Here is a 22,307-nt window from a genome sequence, read left to right on the forward strand (position 1 = left end):
CCTCCGTACTTGCAAAAATTCCCCCGCTCTTCACACCCTCTGCAATGGTTTTTCACTCCTGTGCCTGTTTCCCCATTTGTAACATGGGGAATAACAACAACACAGGGCTTGTATGAAGAGTCCATGAGTGAATCCAAGTATTCTTAGAGTGCTGCTTGGCTCCTCACTCCCCGCCCCCACCTCTGCTTTAGGGACTAGAGGTTCCATTCTCCTTTCCAACGGGTCACCTTCAACTGAAGTTCATTAGGGAAAGGCCAGCCCAGGCTCAGAGCCCGGCCGAGGCCCTCGGGAGTCACGCTGGCAGACCTGTCACTTCACCTTACTGAGCCTATAAAACGGGGGATAGAAGAGGGGGTTTGTTTTGTTTTAGAGAGAGAGAGAGAGAAACATCAACATGAAAGGGACACATTGAGTGACTGCCACCCGCACGACCAACCAGGGCCGGGGGACAAACTGCAACCGAGCTACATGCCCTTAGCAGGAACCGAACCCGGGTCTCTCCGGACTGCAGGTCAATGCTCCAACCACTGAGCCAAACCGGCCAGGGCAAGAGGGGGTAGTTTTTAAGAGCCAGGTTTAGCACCTGGCCTTCGGAGGAGAATCCAATGACAGCTGTTATAACCAAGGCGAAGCCAGGTGCTCTGGAAGTCCAGAGAAGGACACCCTCTAAACGAGGGTAGAGAAGAAATGGCAAAGATGGTCCCACTTTCGGGCTCTCAAGTAGTGAGCAGGCCTTCATCAGGAGTCCAGGGGGGTGGGTCATGTCAGGAAGAGGTTGGGGAAGAAAAGTCACTGTTGCAAACCTGTCATCTCCTCCCCACCCTAGCCAACACCTTGCCAACCCCTGAGACCTGGGCTGGCTCTGTAACTTGCTTGGGCCAGTAGAGTGTATGGTGATTAACATGTGCCAGTCATGGAATCTCAAGAGGCCTTGCAAGCTTCCAATTAATCTCTTGCAGGATGAGGTGAGGGAGGAACTTGCCTCTGGATCACAATGACTGATGTTTCCTTTTGCCTCTGGCTCCCACATGGCTTGGTGTGACACTGTTACGGATCCTCTCTTTACTTAAAATTTTGATATTTTGTTCATCATAGATTTTTAGCACTAATTTTGATTTTTTTAAAAATATTACTTATCTTGATTATTATTTTTTGTAACCAAAGTAAGTGGGCACACTTACCTCATCCTAACCCTGGTCCTGCTCTCTTAGCTCCCTCCCCAGCTGTCATGTGAACAAGCCTGGGCTAGCCTGCTGGAAAATGGGACACAGCCCATCGAGCCCCATCATCCCAGCCAAAGCCAGCCAAACCCAGAACTGCCTAGCTGACCAGCAGTTGACAGCAAACATATAAGTGAGTTCAGCTGAGACCAATTAAACCACTAGGTCACTTCAACCTAATTTGCCAATCACAGAATTGGTCGTTGTTTAAGCTACTCCATTTTTGGGGAGTGTTGTTACGCAGCAACAGCAAGCTGACACAGAAGGTCACTGCGCAACTCTTGCATGAAGCAAGGGGAGAGGATACGTGGCTTCTAATGTCCAAGTGGGGCAAAGAGATTCAACCAAGGCAACACCATCCTATGCTCAGGTCCATCTGGGGCTCTGGTTACCATCTAAGACTCCACCCACCAGCCATCACCCCTCAGGGAACCCCACAGGGTTGAATTTATAGACAGAAGAGACTAATAGGGGCTCTCTGCTGCCCTTTCTCAATCCCCTCCCAGGGAATGGAGGCTCAGTAAAGTCCAAAGTGAGGACACGCCTCCAGAATCTCAGGTGCAGGACTAGGTATGGGAAGAGGCTGAGAAAGCATCTGGGGGACAAGACAGGGCAGGAAGGGGGAGGAAGGAAAGTCCCAAGGATTCTGTCTGCTTTGCAGAGGCCGGGCTCCAAGGAAGTGGGCTCAGTCTGAAATGTAGGGTCCCCGAGTCCAGGCTCTGACCTAGCAGTCATGCCTCTGCGGAGCTGAGTCGGGTGAAGTGTGTGACCACACCCTCCCCGACAGAGGCCTCTCCCGGCGCCCAGTGTGACCCAGCCTCCTCCAGTGACAGGAGGTCAGTGACTATGTGACCTTTGCTCCTTGGACTGATGGTGTGAAGTCAAGACTGTTCCATGACATAACCGCTGCCAGATCCTCTGGGTCAGAACAGAGACTACTTCCCATAAATCCCCTCAGAGGTCTGCTCACCCCTCCCCTACGTCCAGGCATGCTGGTTCCTGGAACAGACCCTTGCCCTTCCCTGGGCAGGCATTTATCTGGGGTGGGTCACACCCCAGTGCCCTATCCACCCTGCCCATCCTATATAACCCCTTAGTGCCCGCCACATGGTGTGGTGGATATCCATTTGGTCTTGCCGCTGCCCAAGATATGCCTTGTATATAAGTTCTTTTAATAAACTCTGGTAATGGAGTTGTCAGCCTGTCTTTGATCTCTCAGACCTGGGAAGTTTTACATAACAAATGGCTTCTTGGGCTGGCATGAATCCCAGACCTAATGAACGCGGATAACATTGGGCAAATTCGGATGAGGCTCTGGGGTCCTGGAGTAGGTAGGGCGGAGGTAACTCAGGCAAGGTGCAGAAGGTCAGCTGTCTTGCTGGCTCTGTCCCTGGCGGTCCAAGTGCTTGGAGTGGCTGTCAGTAGCCACCTGTCTTTAAGTGACCTCATCTCAGGATCCCCCTCTCACCAGAGACAGGATCTTGGCTTCGGGACTTGATCTGCTGAAAAAGGAGGAAGGGTCATCCCCTGAGAACTAGGACCTCGGCCTGCAAGTCGTGGGACAGGGAGCCCCTGTCCTCCCTCAGTGAGTCCAGATGACCCAAGAAGAACCAAAACTTCCTCCCCTGATCCAGAGGCCTCCGGCATCTGACCTGCATAACCACAGCTTCTCCATGTAGCCATACCTCAGAACTCAAGCTCAGAAACCCCAGAGTAGGGAACAGTGAGCTGAGGGAAAGCTGAGGGGCAATAGGAAGTAGAGGTCCCCACATCAGGGTCCCCCCTACCTTGGGGTGTAGGTAGGCCCACGAAGCACAGGTTTCTCAAGGTGGCCGTTGGGCCCTGGCAGAGATCTCCACGTCTGGAGGCAGTGGGCAGAGAATGGGTGCTGTGAACACGCTGGCAATGGTCCCTAGGGCGGGTAGGGCACTGAGGACTCAAGGTGGCTGAGTGCTACGTGGGGTGGAGGGGGCCCAAGAGTCCATCCCTTCATTTCCCCATCTCCCCCTGCACCTCACTCACCCAGGGGTCCGGGCTCCCCAGTGGTCATCGGGCCCAACTCCAGGGGGTGGTCCCTGAGTGGGCCATCTCTGGGCCTGAACAGTGAGATAAGAGGCCAGGAGGTTGGAACAGTGATGCTGAGCAGGACGGCCCCTCCCCCTCCCTGGGCAGCATGTGCCGGCCCAAGTGTTTCATTGTGTTCTGCCTTCTGCATTGAGTCTCCACCCTTCTGCTCCAGGTCACTCTCTCTAGCTCACTTCCTGCTCCCTCCGAAGAGGGGTACAGGCACTTTCTCCCTCCAGCCCTGGCATCTTCTAGATGTTGGCATCACTCAGGTATCAAAGAGGGTGGACTTACTCCCTAGTGGTAGCTCTGCCTGCACCACTTGCCATTGGGTGGCCCTGCTGTCCTTGATGACTCCAAACCCTGCGTGGCTGCTCGTGCCCCATCTCCCAGGGCCTGCCACTTCCTTCCAGTCTCTTCAAAACAGTCTCTACTGCCCTCAAGACTCTGCCCTGGCAATGACATGCAGTCACCGCCCCCCTGAAGGGCCCCTGATGCTGACACACCCAGCTCTGAGCACCTTGCACCTCTGCCCACCTGCAACCACCGCTTATTGTGTCAAGACCCTCTCACCTGGCACCAGGAACCTGGCTGGTACCCACCCGTCAGGGATGTCCTCTGTCCCTATCTCCAGCCCAAACCCTACCCTTTCCCTCAGCTGTGCTAGGCCAGGCTGTGTCAGATGTGGCCATAAGGTGCCTACTTGCCCAGCAGCCAGTGAAGGGGCAGCCCTAGGTCAACCCTGCTTGGTATTATGGGACCCTCCTCCCAAGACATGGAGGGCAAACCGTTGCCACAAAGGCAGCTGGTGCTATAGTTGACCAGTGGTGTGGAATGAAAAGATGTGTCGGCCCAGCACTGGGGATCTCGAAAGAGGTAACGGCAGAGATTTAGGCAGAGGAAATGACAGGGCCGAAAGCTCCTGAGAAGGAGCCTGGAGGGACCTTGAAGGGCACAGTGGAGCAGGAACTGCATTATGAGCTGGTGGAAAATAGGGCGAAGTCAAAGGTGAGGCAGCCCTCTGGTGGGAGAAACAGGAGAGTGGACAAAAAGGGACTACAGTCGTCCCTCGCCACGGTGAAGCCGCAAAAGTTGAAGCGCGAAGTGGCGAGGGACGACTGTGTATGAATAAAGAATCCTCTGGTCCACAGGTTGACACTCTAACCGCTGAGCCAAACCGGCCAGGGCAAGAATCCTACTTTGCGGAAATTCATTTATCGCAGTAGAGTCTGGAACTCATTAACCACGATAAATGAGGGCCGACTGTAAACCACAGCAATAGGGAGGGGTAGAGGGTCCTGCATGGATCCGCACCATTGGCCCCTGGTGCCTCCTGCTCAAGGCTTCTTTCCACTACCTCAGTTGACCCTCTGCACCTGGAGACAAAGCCTGAATACCCCACCCCAGCTTCCCCAGACCCAGCAGAACTCTGAGGAGCCAGAACCACAGGAGTAGGCTCACGGAGCAGGGAACTAAGCCCTCGGAGCTTACCCACTGCCCCTCCGTGAGCCACACAGGCACTGCTGAAGCTGGTATCTCCACTGCAGCCGGTAGCAGCACCAGGCCAGGCCGGCCCCCGGAAGCAGAGGCAGCAGGAAGCTAAAGATCACTGCCAGCAGGAAGGCATAGTGGTCTGCAAGGGACAGGGCGGGGCTGAGTCCGAAGTAGGTGCACCACAAGGGCTGCCCCCACTCGTCCCCCATGTGCGCACTTTCAGACTGCACAGGGCCGCTGTCCACGCTACCACCCAACCCTGGCTTGTCGCAGGAGGGTGGAGCCCAGCCGGGATCGCAGTGGCAGTTATGGTTACTATTGCAAACCTGCAGAGGAAGGGAAAAGGAGGGTCCCATGGGATGAGGGACCTCAAGGTCACCCCCCCACACACACTCAAGACTACTCACCCCATGGCCATGGCAGGCGGTCAGGCAGTGCTCCAACTCCTGAAAGGTGGTGTTCTGACAGCGCCTGTCCTGGCACACCTATGGGCAGTGATGTGCACTAAGCACTGGGGGGAGTGACGCTTTGGCCCTAGGGACCCGAGTGGCAGGGAGGGGTCAGGTGGGCAGGACTCACCATTGTAGGTCCACACTGGGTGCCTGGCTCTACCAGGCCCAAGTTAGGCAGGTCCAGCTGGGCACCAGGTAGCAGAAAGGCTCCCTTGCAGGTCACTTCTAGGCTGCCTAGGCGGAGGGTAGAGTGCACCGCCATCGTGTGTGGTGCCAGTGGGCTCTGCTCCCCACCCTGGCACTGCAGCTTCCCACACTGCGCATCCCTAGGGACCAAGTGGAGGGTGGTCAAACAGCACGGAGTGTCCCCCTGCCCCCAACCCACTCCCCAGCTTCCACTCCCTCTGCTCCTCTCCCCACCTCTGCGCACACGGCTGGTAGCTGCCCTCTTCGGCCTGGTCGCAGTTGCCAGGGGCGTCTCCTGCAGAGTTCACCAAGTGGAAACAGGCCTCTGGGGCTGGGCGGGAGCCTGGGGAAGCATGGGCGGAGCTGGGGACCATGCTTCCCCCGCCCTCGTTCCCCCTGCCCATCTTTCCTAGAGTAGAAATGTCCTCGGACCCAAGGAGAGGGACGAGATGCAAGGCCACGCGCGTTCTCTCACCAGGTCCCCAGAGCTGCTGGCACTGCTGCTGGAGCGTGGGGCACGCGCCGTCCCGGCAGTAGCCGCGGCCGCTGGCGCAGGGAGAGCCATCGAGTAGGTAAACGTCTGGGGGACAGTAGGGAGAGGCGCCCGTGCAGAACTCAGGGAGGTCACAGTCGCCTGCAGCCTGACGGCACGGCGCGCCCGCCGGCTTCAGCTATACAGGTGACCCGCGTGGCGGGAGAGTGGCCGAAACACGGGAAGACAGTGGACAGTGAGAGATCAGCGCCGACAGCGAGGCGCAGCGGCAGGACAGCCCGGCGGGAGGACGAGGTGCACCCAAGCGCCGAGCAGAGTCAGCACCCGCAGGAGACCGGGGGACGCCAATCAGCCAGGACAAACGGGCAGCTCCACAGCGCCGCTCCGCGCCTCCCGCGCCCTCACCTGGCAGCTCGAGCAGCAGTCTCCGTGGGAACACTGGGCCCCCTCACGCAGCGAGCAGTTGTGGGCGAAGCAGCAGGGGTCGGGGCACTCCTGGAGCCGAAAAGGCGAGAAGGGACCAGGTGGCGAGCAGCAGCGCCCCGGACCCCGGGGAGGGGCGGGTGGGGGCAGCCTTGGCCCGCAGGGGCCGCGCGGACCTAACCTGGGCGGCGCCGCAGTCGCACTCCTCGCCGTCCTCCACGAAGCCGTTGCCGCAGCGCGCCCGCCGCACCGGGAGCCCGGGGCCGGGCGCATTGGAGAGGCACGCGCCGCCCCCCTTGCGGAAGAAGGCGCGCAGCTGGCGGCGGCTGCAAGCGCTGAACACGCGGGGGAACGGGTGCCTACGGGCGGGGAAGGGCGTCGGAGGTGCGGGGACCACCCCCTGAACGTCCTGCTCTCCTCCCACCACGACCACCCGTGCTTGGCCACACAGCCGCGGATGGGCGGCTCGAATCCTCTAGAGGCTGAGCCCAGAGTGGGTGAGTAACCCGAGCAAAGTCACACAGCTAGACCGAGGCGGAAGGGTGTGACGCCAGGACTTAAAGTCAAATCCCAACCCATCGCGGCCAGTCCTGTAGGAGTAACCTCGCCAGGTGTTCCCGAAAAGAATCCATATTCTTGAGAATCCACTTTCCTTGTGTTTCCTCCATTTAAAGCCTCATAAACAACTCAGGACGGGTACTATGATCATATCCCCATTTTACAGAAGAGGAAACTGAGAGGTGAGCATTCACCCAAAGGAATGCAGCGGAGGAAGGTCCCGGGTCTAGTGGAGCCTCCCCAGGGCCCCTCCCCCACCAGGTCGCCCCTACCCAGTAGCTGCTGCCATGACGCAGCCTCCCGGCTCAGCTGCAGCCCCTACGCAACAGCCGTCTGGGTCGTGACTGAGGCCGAGGCTGTGGCCTATCTCATGGGCCATGGTAGCTGCAGCGCCGATGGGGAGCTCCGAGTGATCCTGGGAGGGCGTGGGGATGGTCACTGCGGGTTGAGGACACGGCCCGCACCTCTCCTCTCGTCCAGTCCCGGGCGGAGCTCACCGTGCTCACGCCTCCAGAGCTCTCTACAAGGCACATGCCTTCCACCGGTGCCAGGCCCACGGTGTTGTCCCTGAAAGAGCGGCCCCTGAGGGCGGAGTGCGGCGTGACTCGAGATGCGGGGAGGGGGACCGCTCAGCGGGGGACCCGCGTGGGGTTGGGAGGCACCCACGTGAGCAGCTGCGTTGAGTCGTGTGGCTGCCGCGCCCACAGGCCCCGTCGCCACTGCAGGAAAGCCCAGAGCGTGGCGTTCGCATCAGGCAGGACAAGGCTCTGGTCCTGCTCAGTCCATACTTCCAGGCCGGTCAGTGCCACCTGAATGTCCAGAGTCCTGAGAATCTGTGGTCAGGGCAGGACGGGCCTGAAGCAGGGACAAAGCGCACCACCACCCTGGTGGTCCCGCTCTTCCCCCTACATTCTCTCTCCTCATCCCCAAGACTGCCACGTCCAGCTAGGACCTGCCCACCACTGTGGTGGTGACTCCCATCAGGCCTATCTTCCCACCCACCGCCCCCAACCTGGTCCACGTAATTGGCGATCTCCAGAAGACGCTGTTTGGTGTGGTTCAAGTTCTGGTTCTGGGTCAAGAACTGAAAAGGCAGCAATATAGCCATGTGACAGGCTGAGCTGGTCCCACTCAGCCCCAACAAACCCCTGAGTCTCCTCTCACCAGGGTGTGGTCAGCCACTATGTACAGCTCCAGGTACCTTGGGCTTCTGCGGGCCTCCCGCCGGTCCTGGGGAGAGGCAACAGTGAACCTGAATGGCCCACTGCTGGGCTTGAACCCTGACCACCAACCCCATTCCCCAGAAAGCACAAAATTAACTTAAAAAATTTGCCAGAACTTGTTTCTTCAGCTTCCAAATAAAAATAGGACAGGAGACCCTGCAAGGGGCCACACATTCCTGTCTTTCTGATTTGGTGGGCTATGTATACTGCATTCCCACTCCTACCCCTGCCTGTGCCTCTAACCCTGATCTGGGTGGCACAAGAAAGGCTGGTCTTGCTCCCTTTGTCTCCAGGATCCCGGTGGCCACAGGCCCCTTTCCAGCTAAGTAGCTGCTCTGTCCGGAAGATCCTGTGGCTTGAGATGTCCTGGGCATCCCCAGCTGGCCAGGGATGCACATAATAGCTGGCATTGCTGCTGAGCGTGATCAGACCCCTAGGATGCAGAGGGGTGCAGAAAGTGGTGTGAGAGAATTCTTGCCCCAGCCACAGCCCCAGGCCCAGCCCCCTCCCCCAGATCTCCTCACCTCATCCCAGAGCAGGTGCTAAGGACTACCCAGGAGTCCCGGAAGCCCCTCACTCGCCCATGGTAATAACAATGATCCTGGAGAGCAAGGGATCCAGCCTCCACTCTCAGCCAGGACTGAGTGGGAGGGGCAAGGGAGCAGGCATGGTGGGGGCTGGCTCCAGCCTCTCCTCAGGAACAGGAGAATGGGGAAGGAATGGTGGGGAGGCCCTCAGGGAACGCATCCCCCAGCACCCCTCACCCTGTCCTCAGTGCCCATGGAAGTGTCTCACCGTGTGGTTGGGGACCAGCAGCACTGGCTGCCCATCTGGGCTGTAGTGGGTTTCTGTGTGTCCTGGGGCCAGCAGCCTGCTGGGAGAGGGTGTTGTAGGAATCACTTAATTCAGTTCTGCCTCCTCCAGGATGCCCTCCAGCCTTCCTCCCTGAATGCCAATTGATCATTAAGCACAGGACTTATTGATCATTAGGAATGGCTCTATTAGCCACAGGGCTTAGCATTTAAGAAGTACCCAAAGTGTGTCTTAGGAAAGGGACAGGAATGACTGTGTTGCTTAGCTCAGAAAAACCTGGAGCTAGAGGGAGAAAAGGGAAGGGCAGGAAGGGGCCTTGGTGATGGCGTAGATATGTGAAGTGGGAGTGTGGGAAGCATTAGGGAGAAGCAGCAATAGGGGCAGAGTTTGTGGTCCCTGTGGAGCCTGTGGCAGGCAGCTGGATGCCCAGGTCTTAGGCTGGGCAGGAGGGGAGGACTCAGGAGACACTGCTGAGGAGGTGGGACTTGGAGCCAAGAAAGTGTGGCTGAACTCCCTAGGAGGCCCTTCCTGCTGCCTACTCTTGTTGGGCATCTAGTCATCCTTCTCTCCAGTCCACCTCCCTGCCTCAAGGATCCTTCAAATCTTCTCCTCTGGCCCACAGACCCCACATATCTTCCCAACTGTCCTTCAGTGATGCTCGTCCCCTTCATGATTCCAGCTGTGTGCTCTGTCTCACCAGGACCCTTCCTACTAAGATGGATCAACCTTAAGTCAGTCTCTCCTCTTTAAAGAAAATCCTTGACCCCCGCCTCGCCTTGACCTCTGCACTGCCAGACTGCCCAAAGACCGGTGATGCCTGCGTCCCCACCTCCCAGGCTCTCCTTTACCTTCTGAAGCTTTGCTCCCCCCTCCACACACACACACAACCCTGGGAGGTAGGTGATATGATCAGCCCATTTAATGCGAGGGACACCAAGCCCCAGAGAAACTGGCTGGGCATGGTGGAACTAGTTTGTTCCTAGTCCATCTGATTCCACTGGGAGAATTAAATGCATGGAGTGCTCAGAGCAGTGCCTGCAATGAAACACGCACTTGGAAATAAATAGCTGTTGATAATATAGTCTGGATGGTTTTAAGATCCCATGGACATCCACCCCATCCATCCCTGCTCTGCCTGCTCATTCACCAACTCAAAATCTTTGGCTCTGCACCATCCAGGATACTCAGCACTAAAAATGGCCCCTGTGACCCAGCCCCACTGGGACTCCCCAAATATGTTGCCCATTGCTCCCTTCCCTAAAGATGGAGACCCTCTGGGCAAGCCAGACAAATTGATACACCCTGAATGTGTCTTGATCTTTGTACCACTGCACCTTTGTTCTTGTCACTTCATTAACCTGGAGTGCCTGCCCATCATTAGAACCTATCTTGGATTCTCTTTTGACTCGGGGTTCCTTTTGAGAACTCATTAGGTGATGCTTACTCATTTCTGGCAGCTGACAAGATGCTCCTGGGGCCTGGATGAAGGATGTGGCCCAGAGCAGGGCTGACCCAGCCTAACAGTTCACTTCAGCCTCAAGGGAGCCCTCACCCCTTCCAGCCTCCCTCCTGGGTTTCTGCCAGTCCCTGCCCTCAGCATTGTTCTCCTTACCCCCGGAGAAAGGGGCTGTCTTGGCTCCCTGCCCCCTCACTGGCCTGTACTCACTGGTTCTTCTCCAGCTCCAGCAGGAGCTCCTGGCCTTCAGCCTCCAAGGCTACCAGTCCTGTGTCCAGCTTCAAGACCTGGGCAAGAAGGAGTGCAGGGCTGAGAAGGCAGGCAGCCTGGCCTCCTGTCTGCCAGGGAGCAGGAGGGATGTGGAGCCAGCTGGCAAGGGAGGTCATGGGGAGAACATGGAGTGGGGTACAGAAGGGTCCCCACTTGCCCTGGTGGACATGGATGGGCGTGGGGGTGAGAACACGCTGATGGGTATGGACGGGCGTGGGGGTGAGAACACGCTGATGGGTGTGGACGGGCGTGGGGGTGAGAACACGCTGATGGGCGTGGACGGGCGTGGGGGTGAGAACACGCTGGTGCGCGTGGACGGGCGTGGGGGTGAGAACACGCTGGTGCGCGTGGACGGGCGTGGGGGTGAGAACACGCTGGTGCGCGTGGACGGGCGTGGGGGTGAGAACACGCTGATGGGCGTGGACGGGCGTGGGGGTGAGAACACGCTGGTGAGCGTGGATGGGCGTGGGGGTGAGAACACGCTGTTGGGCGTGGACGGGCGTGGGGGTGAGAACACGCTGGTGGGCGTGGACGGGCTGGGGGTGAGAACACGCTGATGGGCGTGGACGGGCGTGGGGGGTGAGAACACCTGGGCGTGGACGGGCGCGTGGGGGTGAGAACACCGCTGGTGGGCGCTGGACACGGGCGTGGGGGTGAGAACACGCTGGTGCGCGTGGACGGGCGTGGGGTTGAGAACACGCTGATGCGCGTGGACGGGCGTGGGGTTGAGAACACGCTGATGCGCGTGGACGGGCGTGGGGGTGAGAACACGCTGATGCGCGTGGACGGGCGTGGGGGTGAGAACACGCTGGTGCGCGTGGACGGGCGTGGGGTTGAGAACACGCTGGTGCGCGTGGACGGGCGTGGGGTTGAGAACACGCTGATGCGCGTGGGCGGGCGTGGGGTGTGAGAACACGCTGAGCGCGTGGACGGGCGTGGGGGTGAGAACACGCTGATGGGCGTGGGGGGACGGGCGTGGGGGGTGAGAACACGCTGATGGGCGTGGACGGGCGTGGGTGGTGAGAACACCGCTGGTGCGCGTGGACGGGCGTGGGGGTTGAGAACACGCTGATGCGCGTGGACGGGCGTGGGGGTGAGAACACGCTGGTGCGCGTGGACGGGCGTGGGGTTGAGAACACGCTGATGCGCGTGGACGGGCGTGGGGTTGAGAACACGCTGGTGCGCGTGGACGGGCGTGGGGGTGAGAACACGCTGATGCGCGTGGATGGGCGTGGGGGTGAGAACATGCAAATAAAGATGATCCCAAACTCAGTATGTTTGCTGTTCTGACAATAGCCATTTGACATAGCCTGCTAGGTACACACCACTTACTCCCTAGAGAGATGAGGGGTCCCAGAAAGATGCCCTGTCTTGCTCAAGGCTACTGGGCCTTTCCTCGGGCCCTCCCTCTTTCATGCCCAGGCTTCCTCTAGGCAGGAGGACAGTGGGGTCCTGAAGACAGGGCAAGGGATGGGTGCACACCAGGTAGCTGTGGCTGGGGCCTCCTCACAATCTCTTGTTTCAGAGTTTTGCTTCTCCCCATTCTCTGTAGAACTCAGACTTTACTCCTCCACCTCCAGTTCTGACAAACTGCCAGGCCCTGAAATTTTCCTTGGTCTCCAGTAGGCTCTCCCGTACCTGTTTCACTGGTCCTATGAAATAAATGCAGACCCCTACCCAGGGCCAAGAGAAAAACACTGGCTTTCTTGGACAGATGTCAGGAGGGGGCCCCCGACCAGCCTCTCTTTCCCTACAGCTCTGCTGCTTCCATGCTGTGGGAAGACCCCACCTGCCTCCCTTGTCCACTCAGCCTGGCTGGGGGCCCAGAGTCAGAGCCGGTCCAGGAGCCTCCTGGAGAGAGGCTGTGTCTTTGGAATGCTGGCCCCAGTCCTCGCGGGCCCTTCCTTTTTAGTCCACAATGCACTGGGCTGGGCCAGAGGCCAAGGGGCTCACAGTCTTGGAGTGGGGGCTCTTCCTCTGCAGATGGGGAGCAGACAGCTCTATGCCCCAGCCAAGAGCCCAGTAAGGCCCCAAGCATGAGCTCATGGGTCCGGAATGCCTCTTGCTTTGTTAGAGAAAGGTTTGTACTGACGAAAGGCGGCTGCCCAAATGAAAAGTCTCCTCCTGCCACCCCGCACCCCAGAATCCCATCTCTGTCCTGCTGCTGTCCTCACTTCTGGCCCTCCTAGTGACTTAACCCTCACTATGCACCCCGTTCCTGACCTGGCATGAGTGTTTCCTTCCTCTGGGATAGGACGCCCTGCCTCAACATGCCCTCACGTGACAGGCTTCCTGGGGACGAGGGCCTGCAAGCGAGAAAAGCAAGGCCCCTTTGGGATTCCCCTCCTGCTCAGTCAGGGTGACCCGAGCGTGTGCCCAGCCCTTCCCTCTGCCGGTGATGTCCAGGAAAATAATCTCAAAGCTTGGACCAGCGCCATGCTTGACCACTTGAATGGGGACCCTGAGGGTCTGGGGACGCAGTGAGGGCTCTAGGGTTGGGAGCTGTGGGCCTGTGGGAGCCCCCGCCTCCACGGCAGTGCTCCTTGCTGGCGTGGACAGTGGGTTGTTCTTTCTCACCCAAAAATTCAGGGTGAAGAGGGTTTGGAGGACATTGGCCAATGGTTTAAAGTCTTTCCGACCATGTGGGACTCAGACTTCTGGGCTAAAGAGCTGTGTGAACTTGGGCAACTTCTCTAACCTCTCTGGGTTTCAGTTTGCCCCTCTGTGAGATGGGCACACCGAGGCTACGGGCCCCGCGCTTTGCACCACAGCTGTGGGACACATGCGACGGGGCTGTGGCTCTTCTGGACGTGTGTGAGGGGTGGATGTTGGGAGGAGGCTGGGGCAGAGCATCCTGGAAAAGCAAAACGGGGTGGGCTTGCATCCGAGGGCCACCAAGAGAGTGACCACTGCCTCCCGGACAGAAGTGGATTCTGCATGAGCCAGTGAGACTAAAGGTTCAGGCCCCTCAATGGCAGGGTCCTGGAGGCGACAGCAATGTGTCCACAGGGTCACATGTTCTGGTAAACTTTGCAAAAGGAAAATATCTTGGTGTTTTCTTAAAGAGGTCCCTGAAATTTCACGCCTCACAAACTCTGCCGGATGGGATGGGGGTGGACTGGCTAGTTCTGGGAAGGGGGAGAAAGAAAGGAGGTAGTGTGGGGGGGCTGAAAATGACTTCCATGTGTGCAGGCTCACGCAATCTAGATGTCTCCCCACCCCTGCCCGCTAACCGTTCAGGGAGGAGCCTGAAGGACTGGGAGAGGGAATCTAAGGAACCCAGTAAAACTGTCACACTGAAGTTTGGGGAGGGGCAAGGGGCTGGGAGACCTGCAGAGGAAGGGGTGATGCAGCACTGACCGGCTCCTCCAGGGTGATCATGCGCCAGGGTCGCCCATCCAGGACCCAGTGAGGGGTGACTGGCTCTCCAGGGGTGTTTCCTGGTGTAAGACAGAGCACAGGGTGAGGGGAATGGAGGGGAGCGGGGACAGCAGAGGAACAGGGTTAGGGACAGCAGCAGGGAGGAACATCCATCTTCAACAATCCCTGGGGTGTCCTTGGAACTGAGAAGCATCCAGGGAGGTGGCAGAAGAGGCTAGAAAGGATAGTTCAGCTGGGGATGCCCGAACCCCACTGACCTCAGGGGAGGGCTTGGGGTCAAAGGTCACAAGGAAGAGACCACGGCCACCAGTGCAGGGGGGAGAGGAGGAGGAGGCAGCCTTGGATATTTTTAGACTGAGCAGCAGATGCTTAGGGTGAGAGATTTGTGAAGAGGATGCCTGTGTCTCCACCACACTGAGCAAAACAAGAGCTAGATGTTTTCTTGGGAGGCCCACCTTGCTCAGGGCTGCCCTTGGGGATTTCATGCTGGAACTGGAGCTTCCAGGGACCCTGGCCCCGAGGCCCCTCCTCGGGTCTTCAGTGGGGGAGGCAGGGCACAGAGCCCGAGTGCTCCCAGGTGGGATGTGCTTAGGGGGCTCCAGGAGGAATACCAGAGCCAAGCATTACTCAGAGGAGACTGGAATGCTCCCCTGGAATGCTCCCAGTGCCCCCCCACCCCAAGGCCCTCAGCAACTCATTACACATGCCCTGCAGGAGCCAGGCCCCAGGCAGCCCTCCAGCTCCTCTGGCATTAGTCCTGGGGAAACCCAGCTCCCAGAACTGATAACTCCCCAGCCTCACTAGCACTGCCTATGCTGAGATGGCTGCCTGTGGAAGAGGCTGAGCAACTGCCACCCCAACTTCTTTCTCCTCCTCTGTCTCCTCCCTCACCCCCTCATCAAAGACCTGAATAGCAGCTGGCTCCAGGAGTTCCCCTCTCCCAAGAAGCCCTCCCTGATTGGGTGAGTGAGTTGCCATCAAGCAGTTACCTTTAGACTGAGAGGGCAGCGTGGGGAGGAGTCTGAGTGCTTCTGGGGAGAGGGGAGGTTCTCGTAGCGCAGAGAGGACTTAACTGGGGGTCTCCCAGGGTGGAGAGGGGAGGGTATGGATTAGGGGTTCTTCTCATGGCCTTTGGAACACTTCCAGGCCACTGGCACCTTGATGAGGGAGAGGGAGGCAGCGATGGAGCTGTGGTGACTAAATGAATGGGGGCGGAAACTAGGGGAGCCAGTGTGGTGTTGGGGAGCATAGAGCCCCTCTCCACTCCTCGCAGGGGTTGCGTCATCCTCCCCTGGCTCCGGACTGAGGAGGAGGAATCAGTGGAATGTCTGGGGACCATCACCAAGAGAAAGAGAGCTGTCATCCCTCCTCCTGAGGGTCCAGAACAGATCAGGACCCTGTCCCTGTTGGGTACCCCCTCCAGCGGCTCTACAACCTCCCTGCTCTGCCCCAGGCTTCCCAGCACAGCCTGTCCTGCCTCCTCCCTGACCCCTCCCAGGCACTGGATGTACAGGACTCCACCAGTCCTCCCATCCATTCTGGGAAGCTGCTGTTACCAGCCCCACCTCACAGAGGGTTTGGAGGGGTTACACTGGGAGGAGACTGAGCTCAGTCCCCTGCCCCCTGCCGAGCTAACGGGCACCTTCTGTGAGAAGCCCTCCTTCTCTATCTAACCGAACAAGGCAACAATATAAACAAGATACACGCTGTCCCAAGGCCCTAGGATGGGGGGGCGGGGCAGAGGTGGGGGATGAGCTTGGATGATGTGTGTGTGTGGAAGTCTCAGTCAGTCCCCGAGTCTGAGATCACAGCAGGGACTCCAGGGGGCAGTGGGCTGAAGACTTTCCAGAGGAAGACCTTTGAGCCCCAAGGGTTGGTGGTGCAGGAATGTTCCCACTGGAGGATGGAGCCTGGGGCATGGGGGTGCAAGTTCCAGCTGAGAATCCAAGCAGAGGGGTTTGAGGGGCTGGGCGGCTGCCACTTTGTTTTGTTGTGGGCACCCTAGCAGTTGGGCAAATGTGCAAACCTGACCCCTCAGCCCAAGTACAGGTGAGAATTTCTGGGCAGGTCCCAGGGACACCTTCCCAAACCCTCCCTGTTCCCTGGCGGGCGTGGGAGGCCCGGTTCAAAACCTCCGTCCGCCAACAGTGACCAAGCCTGCCCCTCCGGGCGCACTCCCACTCACCGCCAAAGGCCTCGGCCCCCCACACCGGCCACGGCGGCGGCAGCGGCAGCAGCAGCAGCAGCAGCAGCAGCAGCAGCAAGACCGGCGACCCTGCAGCTCTCCGAGAACCCCGGCCCATAGCGATGAGCGCCTCGACCTCTAAGGGGCGGCTCTGGCTCCCAGCTCCCTGCCCCGCCCCGGCTGGATCGCCACCGCCCCACGCCCAGTGCGGCCGGCCCACCGCCTCCGGACCCTCCCGCTCCCGGGTCTTCGCCCGCACCCCTCCCCCCGCGACCCCGCAAGCAGCCCCGACCGCCCGCGCGGTGACTCAGCCGATTCCTGCCGACGCTGGGGAGACCGGACGACCCTCCCGGCCGGAGCGGCCCTCCAGGGGTAGAACCTGCGTGGGCCGGGCGGCCCCTCTGGGCACCGGCCCACGCTATCCCGCCAAAGGTCTCAGGGAGCCCCCTACTTGTGGGGGTGGAGGGTGGCAATGGGTTGCGGACCCTTGGGAAATGTTTTTGAGGACTATAGCGGAGGGGACAGAGGCCACCTGTTGCTGCTCGGAGCTACCCGAAGAGCCTCCCGCCTCCCCCCTCGCCCCACCCCCGTGATCTCCTGGGGTGAACCTCTGTCCCCGGCTGGTCACCAGTTCTGCCCAGAGGCGACCTGGAGAGAACCCAGTAGAAGTGCCCCTAAAAGAAGAGCCCGGGGAGACCCCGACAGGTGCCGAGCTAGTCTCTGCGCCCCGGTGGCGCCAGCCCCTGCACCGCGGCGCGCGGGTGGACGCGAGCGGGCGGAGGCCGCGGTCCTGCCCGCTCCGCGCCGCGCGAAGGCGAGGCGACCGGACGGGCGCGCGGGAGGGGGCGGGGGCAGCCCTTTGTCTCTGGCCGTGGCCACTGGGAAAATTGTACAAAACCGTAGACTCCCGGACATCAGGGATTTTTTCAGCCTCGGTAACATCTGCTTCTGGTTTTAAAGGTCTGTTTGTGTACTCAGTAGTAAATTCGAATAGCGAGTAGTAAGTATTCCCATAGCGAGGGATATTAACTTTTAGGCAAAACTATTTGATTTTGAGAAATCAAAGTGTTGCAGTTTAGTTAGTAAGAGTTCTAGCAGCAAGGGAAATCTATGTTTGCCTGATTAAAACATCAAAAAGTATAAGATGCCCTGGCTGGTTTGACTCAGCGGAGACAACGTGGCCCCGCAGAATAAAGAGTTGTGGGTTCTCAGTCAGAGGCATGTACCTCGGTGGCCGGTTGGATCCCTGGCCCTGGTCAGAGTCCCGGGGGAGACAACCAATCCATGTGCCTCTCTCACATTACCCACCCCCCGCCCTCATTAAAAAAAAAAAAAAAAAAAAATCAATGGAGCCCTGGCCGGTGTACTCAGCGGTTAGAGCGTGGCTGCAGTTTCGGTTCCCCCTAAGGGCAGGTACCTCGGTTGCAGTTTGTCCTGGCCCTGGTAGAGTCGTGCCGGTGGCAGCCACTCTATGTGTCCCTTTCACGTCGATGTTTCTCTCTTTCTCTCCCTCCCACTCTATCTGAACAAAAAATGGAAAAATGTCCTCCGGTGAGGATAAAAAAAAAAAAAAAATCAATGGAGAAATATCCTTGGGTGAGGATTAAAAAACAAACGAACAAAAAAGTATCCCCCAATAGAAAGCCACTCATTACTAGTATAGGCTTTGAGATAATTTTATGCGTTCCTAAGATAATACAGACATATCTTTTTCTCTAAATAACATTTTTCTTCACCTTAATTTTTTTGTTCACTTAATACCCCTTGGATAGTCTTCATATCAGTGAATTTAGAGTGGTCTCATTATCACTCTTCTCATAATTATTAAGGTATAATTTACATACAATAAACTGCACCTTATATGACTGTACAATTAGATGCTTTTTGATAAATTTATGTTCTCTTGCCCCTCTTCCCAGTCTCTCCCACTCCCAACTCCAAGCAACCACTGATCTCTCTGTCTACAGCTAAGTTTTGCATATTTTAGAACCTCATAGAAATGGAAGCATAAAGCATGTACTCACCTGTCCCACTGCCTTCTTTCTTCATGTTTTTGAGATTCATTTACATTGTTTCATGTATCAGTAATTTGTTCTTTTGTGGAGCTGAGTAGTTCTATGGTAGAGGGAAGTGTGTTCTTCTCCAGTTAGGCATTTGGGTTCTTCTACTTTGGGGCTCTTTTAAATACAGCTGTTACAAAATTGCTGTGTAAATCTTTGCAAAAACATATGTTTTTATATCTTTTCTGTAAATGCCTAGAAGTAGAATTGTGGGGTTATATAGTAAGGGCATAATTTAATTTTTTTAAGAAACTGTTTTTCGAAAACAGCCGTACCATTTTACATTCCCACCAGCAATGTACGAGAGTTCCAGTTTCTCTGCATCCTCAGCAACATTAAGTATTGTCAGCCTTTTAATTTTAGCCATTCTAGTGGGTTGTATAGTGGCATGGATAACATCCTCATCATTTTTTATACATGAATGCTACCATGTATTTATTTGTAGTCCCCTCTTGGGCATATAAATGGTTTCCAATACATTCTCTGTTATTACAAACAATGCTGTGATGGATAATTCTAGGCACAAGCTTATCTGTGAGATGATTTTCTACAAGCAGGATGACTAGATCTAAGGATATGTGTGTTTGTGATTTGTGTAGATACAGTTAAGTTGCCCTCCCAACTGTGCCAACTTATAATATTTAGAGTGCTTGTTTCCCCACAGCCTCACCAACACAGTTACCAAACTCTCATAGTATTTGCTAATCAAAGGGCAAAACTGCAGTGTTAACTTGCATTTTTCTTATTATTAAGATTAATATGTGTTCAAACATTTAAAAGCCATTTGTATTTACTTTTTCCCAAATTGCCTGTTCACATCACAGCCCATTTCTCTTTTCTTTTTCTTATTGGCTGCATCCCTCAGCCCTTCACCGGTGATGGAGACTGTAACTCTGCAACCCCGGGCATGTGCCCTGACCTGGAATCAAACCGACAACCCTTTGGTGCATGGGATGACACCCAACCAACTAAGCCACACAGGCCAGGGCTCACAGCCCATTTTTCCATTAAATTGTTGATCTCTCGCCCTGGCCAGTTTGGCTCAGCAGTTGAGCGTTGACCTGCGGACCAGAGTCCCGGGTTCGGTTCCCACTAGGGGCACATACCACACTCACAAAAAATTGTTGATCTCTCTTAACTTGAAGGAGATCTTTATATAAAGGGTGATTAACCCTTTGTCTAGAATATGAGTTGCAAATATTTCCCCCAGTTTATGAAATGTATCCAGACTTTAGCTCATTTATATTCTTTGCTGGGTAGCATTCGACTGTGTAAATATAACCACATTCCCATCTGTCCTTCTGCCCCCCACCCCCATCGATTCTACTGTTGCTGGACATATGAGTGGCTCCCTACTTTTGAGTTGTTACAAAAATTGCTGCTATGAACATTCAAGTGCATATGTCCTTAGCTTCCTCCCTTTGCCTGTCCTGCTCCCCTCACCCTTGTACTGGTCTCCCCTGGGTGCATGTCCCTAATAAATCACCTGCACATAAAATCTCATCTTGGGAACCAGACTTAATACAGACATAGATGGCTTTGGTCATCTGGGAGCTCTAGTGTAGACAGGCTCAAGGGCCATCAACCCCTCCCCCTCTGGATGACTAAACGGGGTCACCATGGGTCCTGACAGCAAGAGAGGGCACCCCTCCAGAGCAAGGCATTCTGTCATACCCAGGTCCATTTTGCTATCTTCTCTTGTTGGGGTAGAACAGTAGTGAACAGAGAGATCCGGGCTTCCTTCTTTTTTTTTTTTTTTAATCCTCATCCGAGGACATTTTTCCATTTTTTGTACAGATAGAGTGGGAGGGAGAGAGAGGAAGAGAGAGAGAGAGAGGGAAACATCGATGTGAAAGGGACACATCAAGTGGCTGCCACCCGCACGACCAACCAGGGCCAGGGACAAACTGCAACCGAGGTACATGCCCTTAGCGGGAACCGAACCCGGGTCTCTCCGGACCGCAGGTGGATGCTCTAACCCCTGAGCCAAACCGGCCAGGGCCGGGCTTCCTTCTTGAACCAAGAGTACAACTAGAGAATCCAGAAGAGAGTGTGGATCCTGAGAAAGGAGAAGTTATGAACTGTAAGTCCTAACCATGGTAAAGAAAACAGTCCTGTGGAGGAAGAAGAGAGAGGCAGCTACGAAAGCCCCAGAAATCACACGGACAAGACAATACCAAATGTGTACCCTGGCAGAGCCTGGCAGGGGACTGGAGGTGGCTTGAGCACCAAATGAGCTGGGGACCAGGAAAGCAGAGCAACCCCAGAGTCGTGGATGGGGAGGCCTCAGCATGGGCATCAGGGAGAGAAGAAGGCAGGGCTCTCTCTCCTCTGGCAAGAATACAGCCAACCGGTGATCTGCTCACACTGCAGGCTGCAGCTTTGGAGACTCCCTGACCCAGAGCCCGGTTACCACCCCCTGCACGACACTTCTCACTGCACCGCATTTTACACAGCGTTATAGTTGCCTGTTTCCTGTCTCTTTCCTCCAGACCCTGAGCTCCATGAGATCCGGGGCTTTCTGTTGTTCACTGCCTCACACAGGGCCTGGCGCAGTCCGTGCTGGTAAAACGGGGCAGCATGGAGCCTAAGAGCAGTGTGAGGATTGACGTCGTCCTTGCCAGATGGATGCACCAACCCAGATGAGCTGTATCCAAGCACATCAGAGGAATTTTCTGCTGAAATCTCAGAGCAACAGTTTCTTTACATTTGAGGGTAGCAGAGGAGGGGATGGGGCCACTGGACCAAAGTTGAGGAAGATGGATCCTAGAGGTGCCACTGATCAGCTCAGTGTTCATGCCTGATAACACCGTGGGAGACAGTTTATCAGATGCCTCGTTGGTGTCACTGTCTAGGGCACTGGGAAGTGTCCTGGATAAAAGGCAGACCAGTGAGAGTTAAATCTTTAAAGTGCTCATATAATGAGCAATTCCCACAACCTATAAACGGGACTCATCCCGAAGAGTAACCCATTACAAGGTGTCCAACGAAGGCACTGCCAGCTGCAGCCCATGCAGATGCCATGCCAATGCTTGGGTGCTGGGCAACATGATGTCCCTTGGCAAAGTGAAGATGTACTCAGCCAGAATTTAGGTAGACTTCCCTGGATAGCCAACAAAAAAGGTGGAAGGTTTTTCAAAACCATCTTATTGAAAATACTGTTCGGTATATTTTCAGAAAAGTGTGTGTGTGTCCTATGTGCCAAGCTCAATGACTTTTCACAAAGTGAACACATCCATAAAACCTGCACCCAGATGAAGAAACAGCATACTGTCCGCCCCCCGAGAGTCCCTTTTTGGTCCCTCCCAATCATGACCTTCCCGCATAAAGAACCACTATTTGACGTTCATCACCTTGGTTAGCTTTGAACTTCAGGAGAATAGAATCATGCAGTCTATGCTGTTTAGTGTCTGACTCATTTCACTCAACATTATGTTTGGGAGCATTGTCCACACCATGTGTAGTTGTAGATCCTCACTGCTGTGTAATATTCCATTGTGTGAACATAACACAATTCATTCATCCATTCAATTGACAACATGCGTTTGTTGTTTCCAGTTTGGCACTGTTATAAAGAGCATGACTTAAACATTCTAGTACACACTCATGGTGGGCATAAACCCTAATCTTTTTGAGTAAATAACCAGGGGGGGATTTCAGGGCAGGAGTATTTTAGCTTTACTAGATAATGTTAAACAGTTTTCCAAAGTTGTCATTCATTCTCTATAATTCCATTTGTATAAGTTCAAAAACAGGCAAATCAAATCTGTGGTGTGAGGAGTCAAGAGAGTGGTTGCCTTTGTGGAGACTGTGACTTGGAGGGGTCACAAGGGAGGCTCTGGGGTGTCGATAATGAATGGTCTGTTTCTTGATCAGAGGGCACTGGTTACATGGATGTGCTGACTTTTTAAAGTCATTGAACTGTACACTTGTAACGTGTGCACTTTTCTGTATGTGTGTTACACTTGAATCAAACTTGATTTTAAAAGTCTTGCTCTTTTCCTCACTGTTTGAAGATCGGCCACCATC

The 22,307-nt window shown here is 55.9% G+C and overlaps 1 protein-coding gene across 1 annotated transcript; it reads right to left on the reverse strand.

Annotated features, from left to right (window-relative positions):
* Positions 1 to 2,407: 2,407 nt before the first annotated feature.
* ADAM33 (ADAM metallopeptidase domain 33) lies at positions 2,408 to 16,336 on the reverse strand. Its single transcript, XM_036245190.1, has 22 exons — positions 16,219 to 16,336; positions 14,013 to 14,092; positions 10,593 to 10,669; positions 8,909 to 8,987; positions 8,638 to 8,714; positions 8,357 to 8,546; positions 8,055 to 8,120; positions 7,903 to 7,974; positions 7,557 to 7,723; positions 7,388 to 7,472; positions 7,163 to 7,305; positions 6,514 to 6,691; positions 6,315 to 6,404; positions 5,892 to 6,087; positions 5,651 to 5,759; positions 5,358 to 5,556; positions 5,186 to 5,263; positions 4,996 to 5,104; positions 4,776 to 4,917; positions 3,243 to 3,316; positions 3,008 to 3,081; positions 2,408 to 2,722 (listed from the first exon to the last, which is right to left on the reverse strand). The coding sequence occupies exons 1-21, from the start codon at positions 16,334 to 16,336 to the stop codon at positions 3,044 to 3,046; spliced, it is 2,367 nt and encodes a 788-aa protein (XP_036101083.1). The 3' UTR covers positions 2,408 to 2,722; positions 3,008 to 3,043.
* Between the last annotated feature and the right edge of the window lie 5,971 nt (positions 16,337 to 22,307).

The sequence above is a fragment of the Molossus molossus genome, unplaced genomic scaffold, assembly GCF_014108415.1.
Source record: "Molossus molossus isolate mMolMol1 unplaced genomic scaffold, mMolMol1.p scaffold_m16_p_6, whole genome shotgun sequence".
NCBI lineage: Eukaryota > Metazoa > Chordata > Mammalia > Chiroptera > Molossidae > Molossus > Molossus molossus.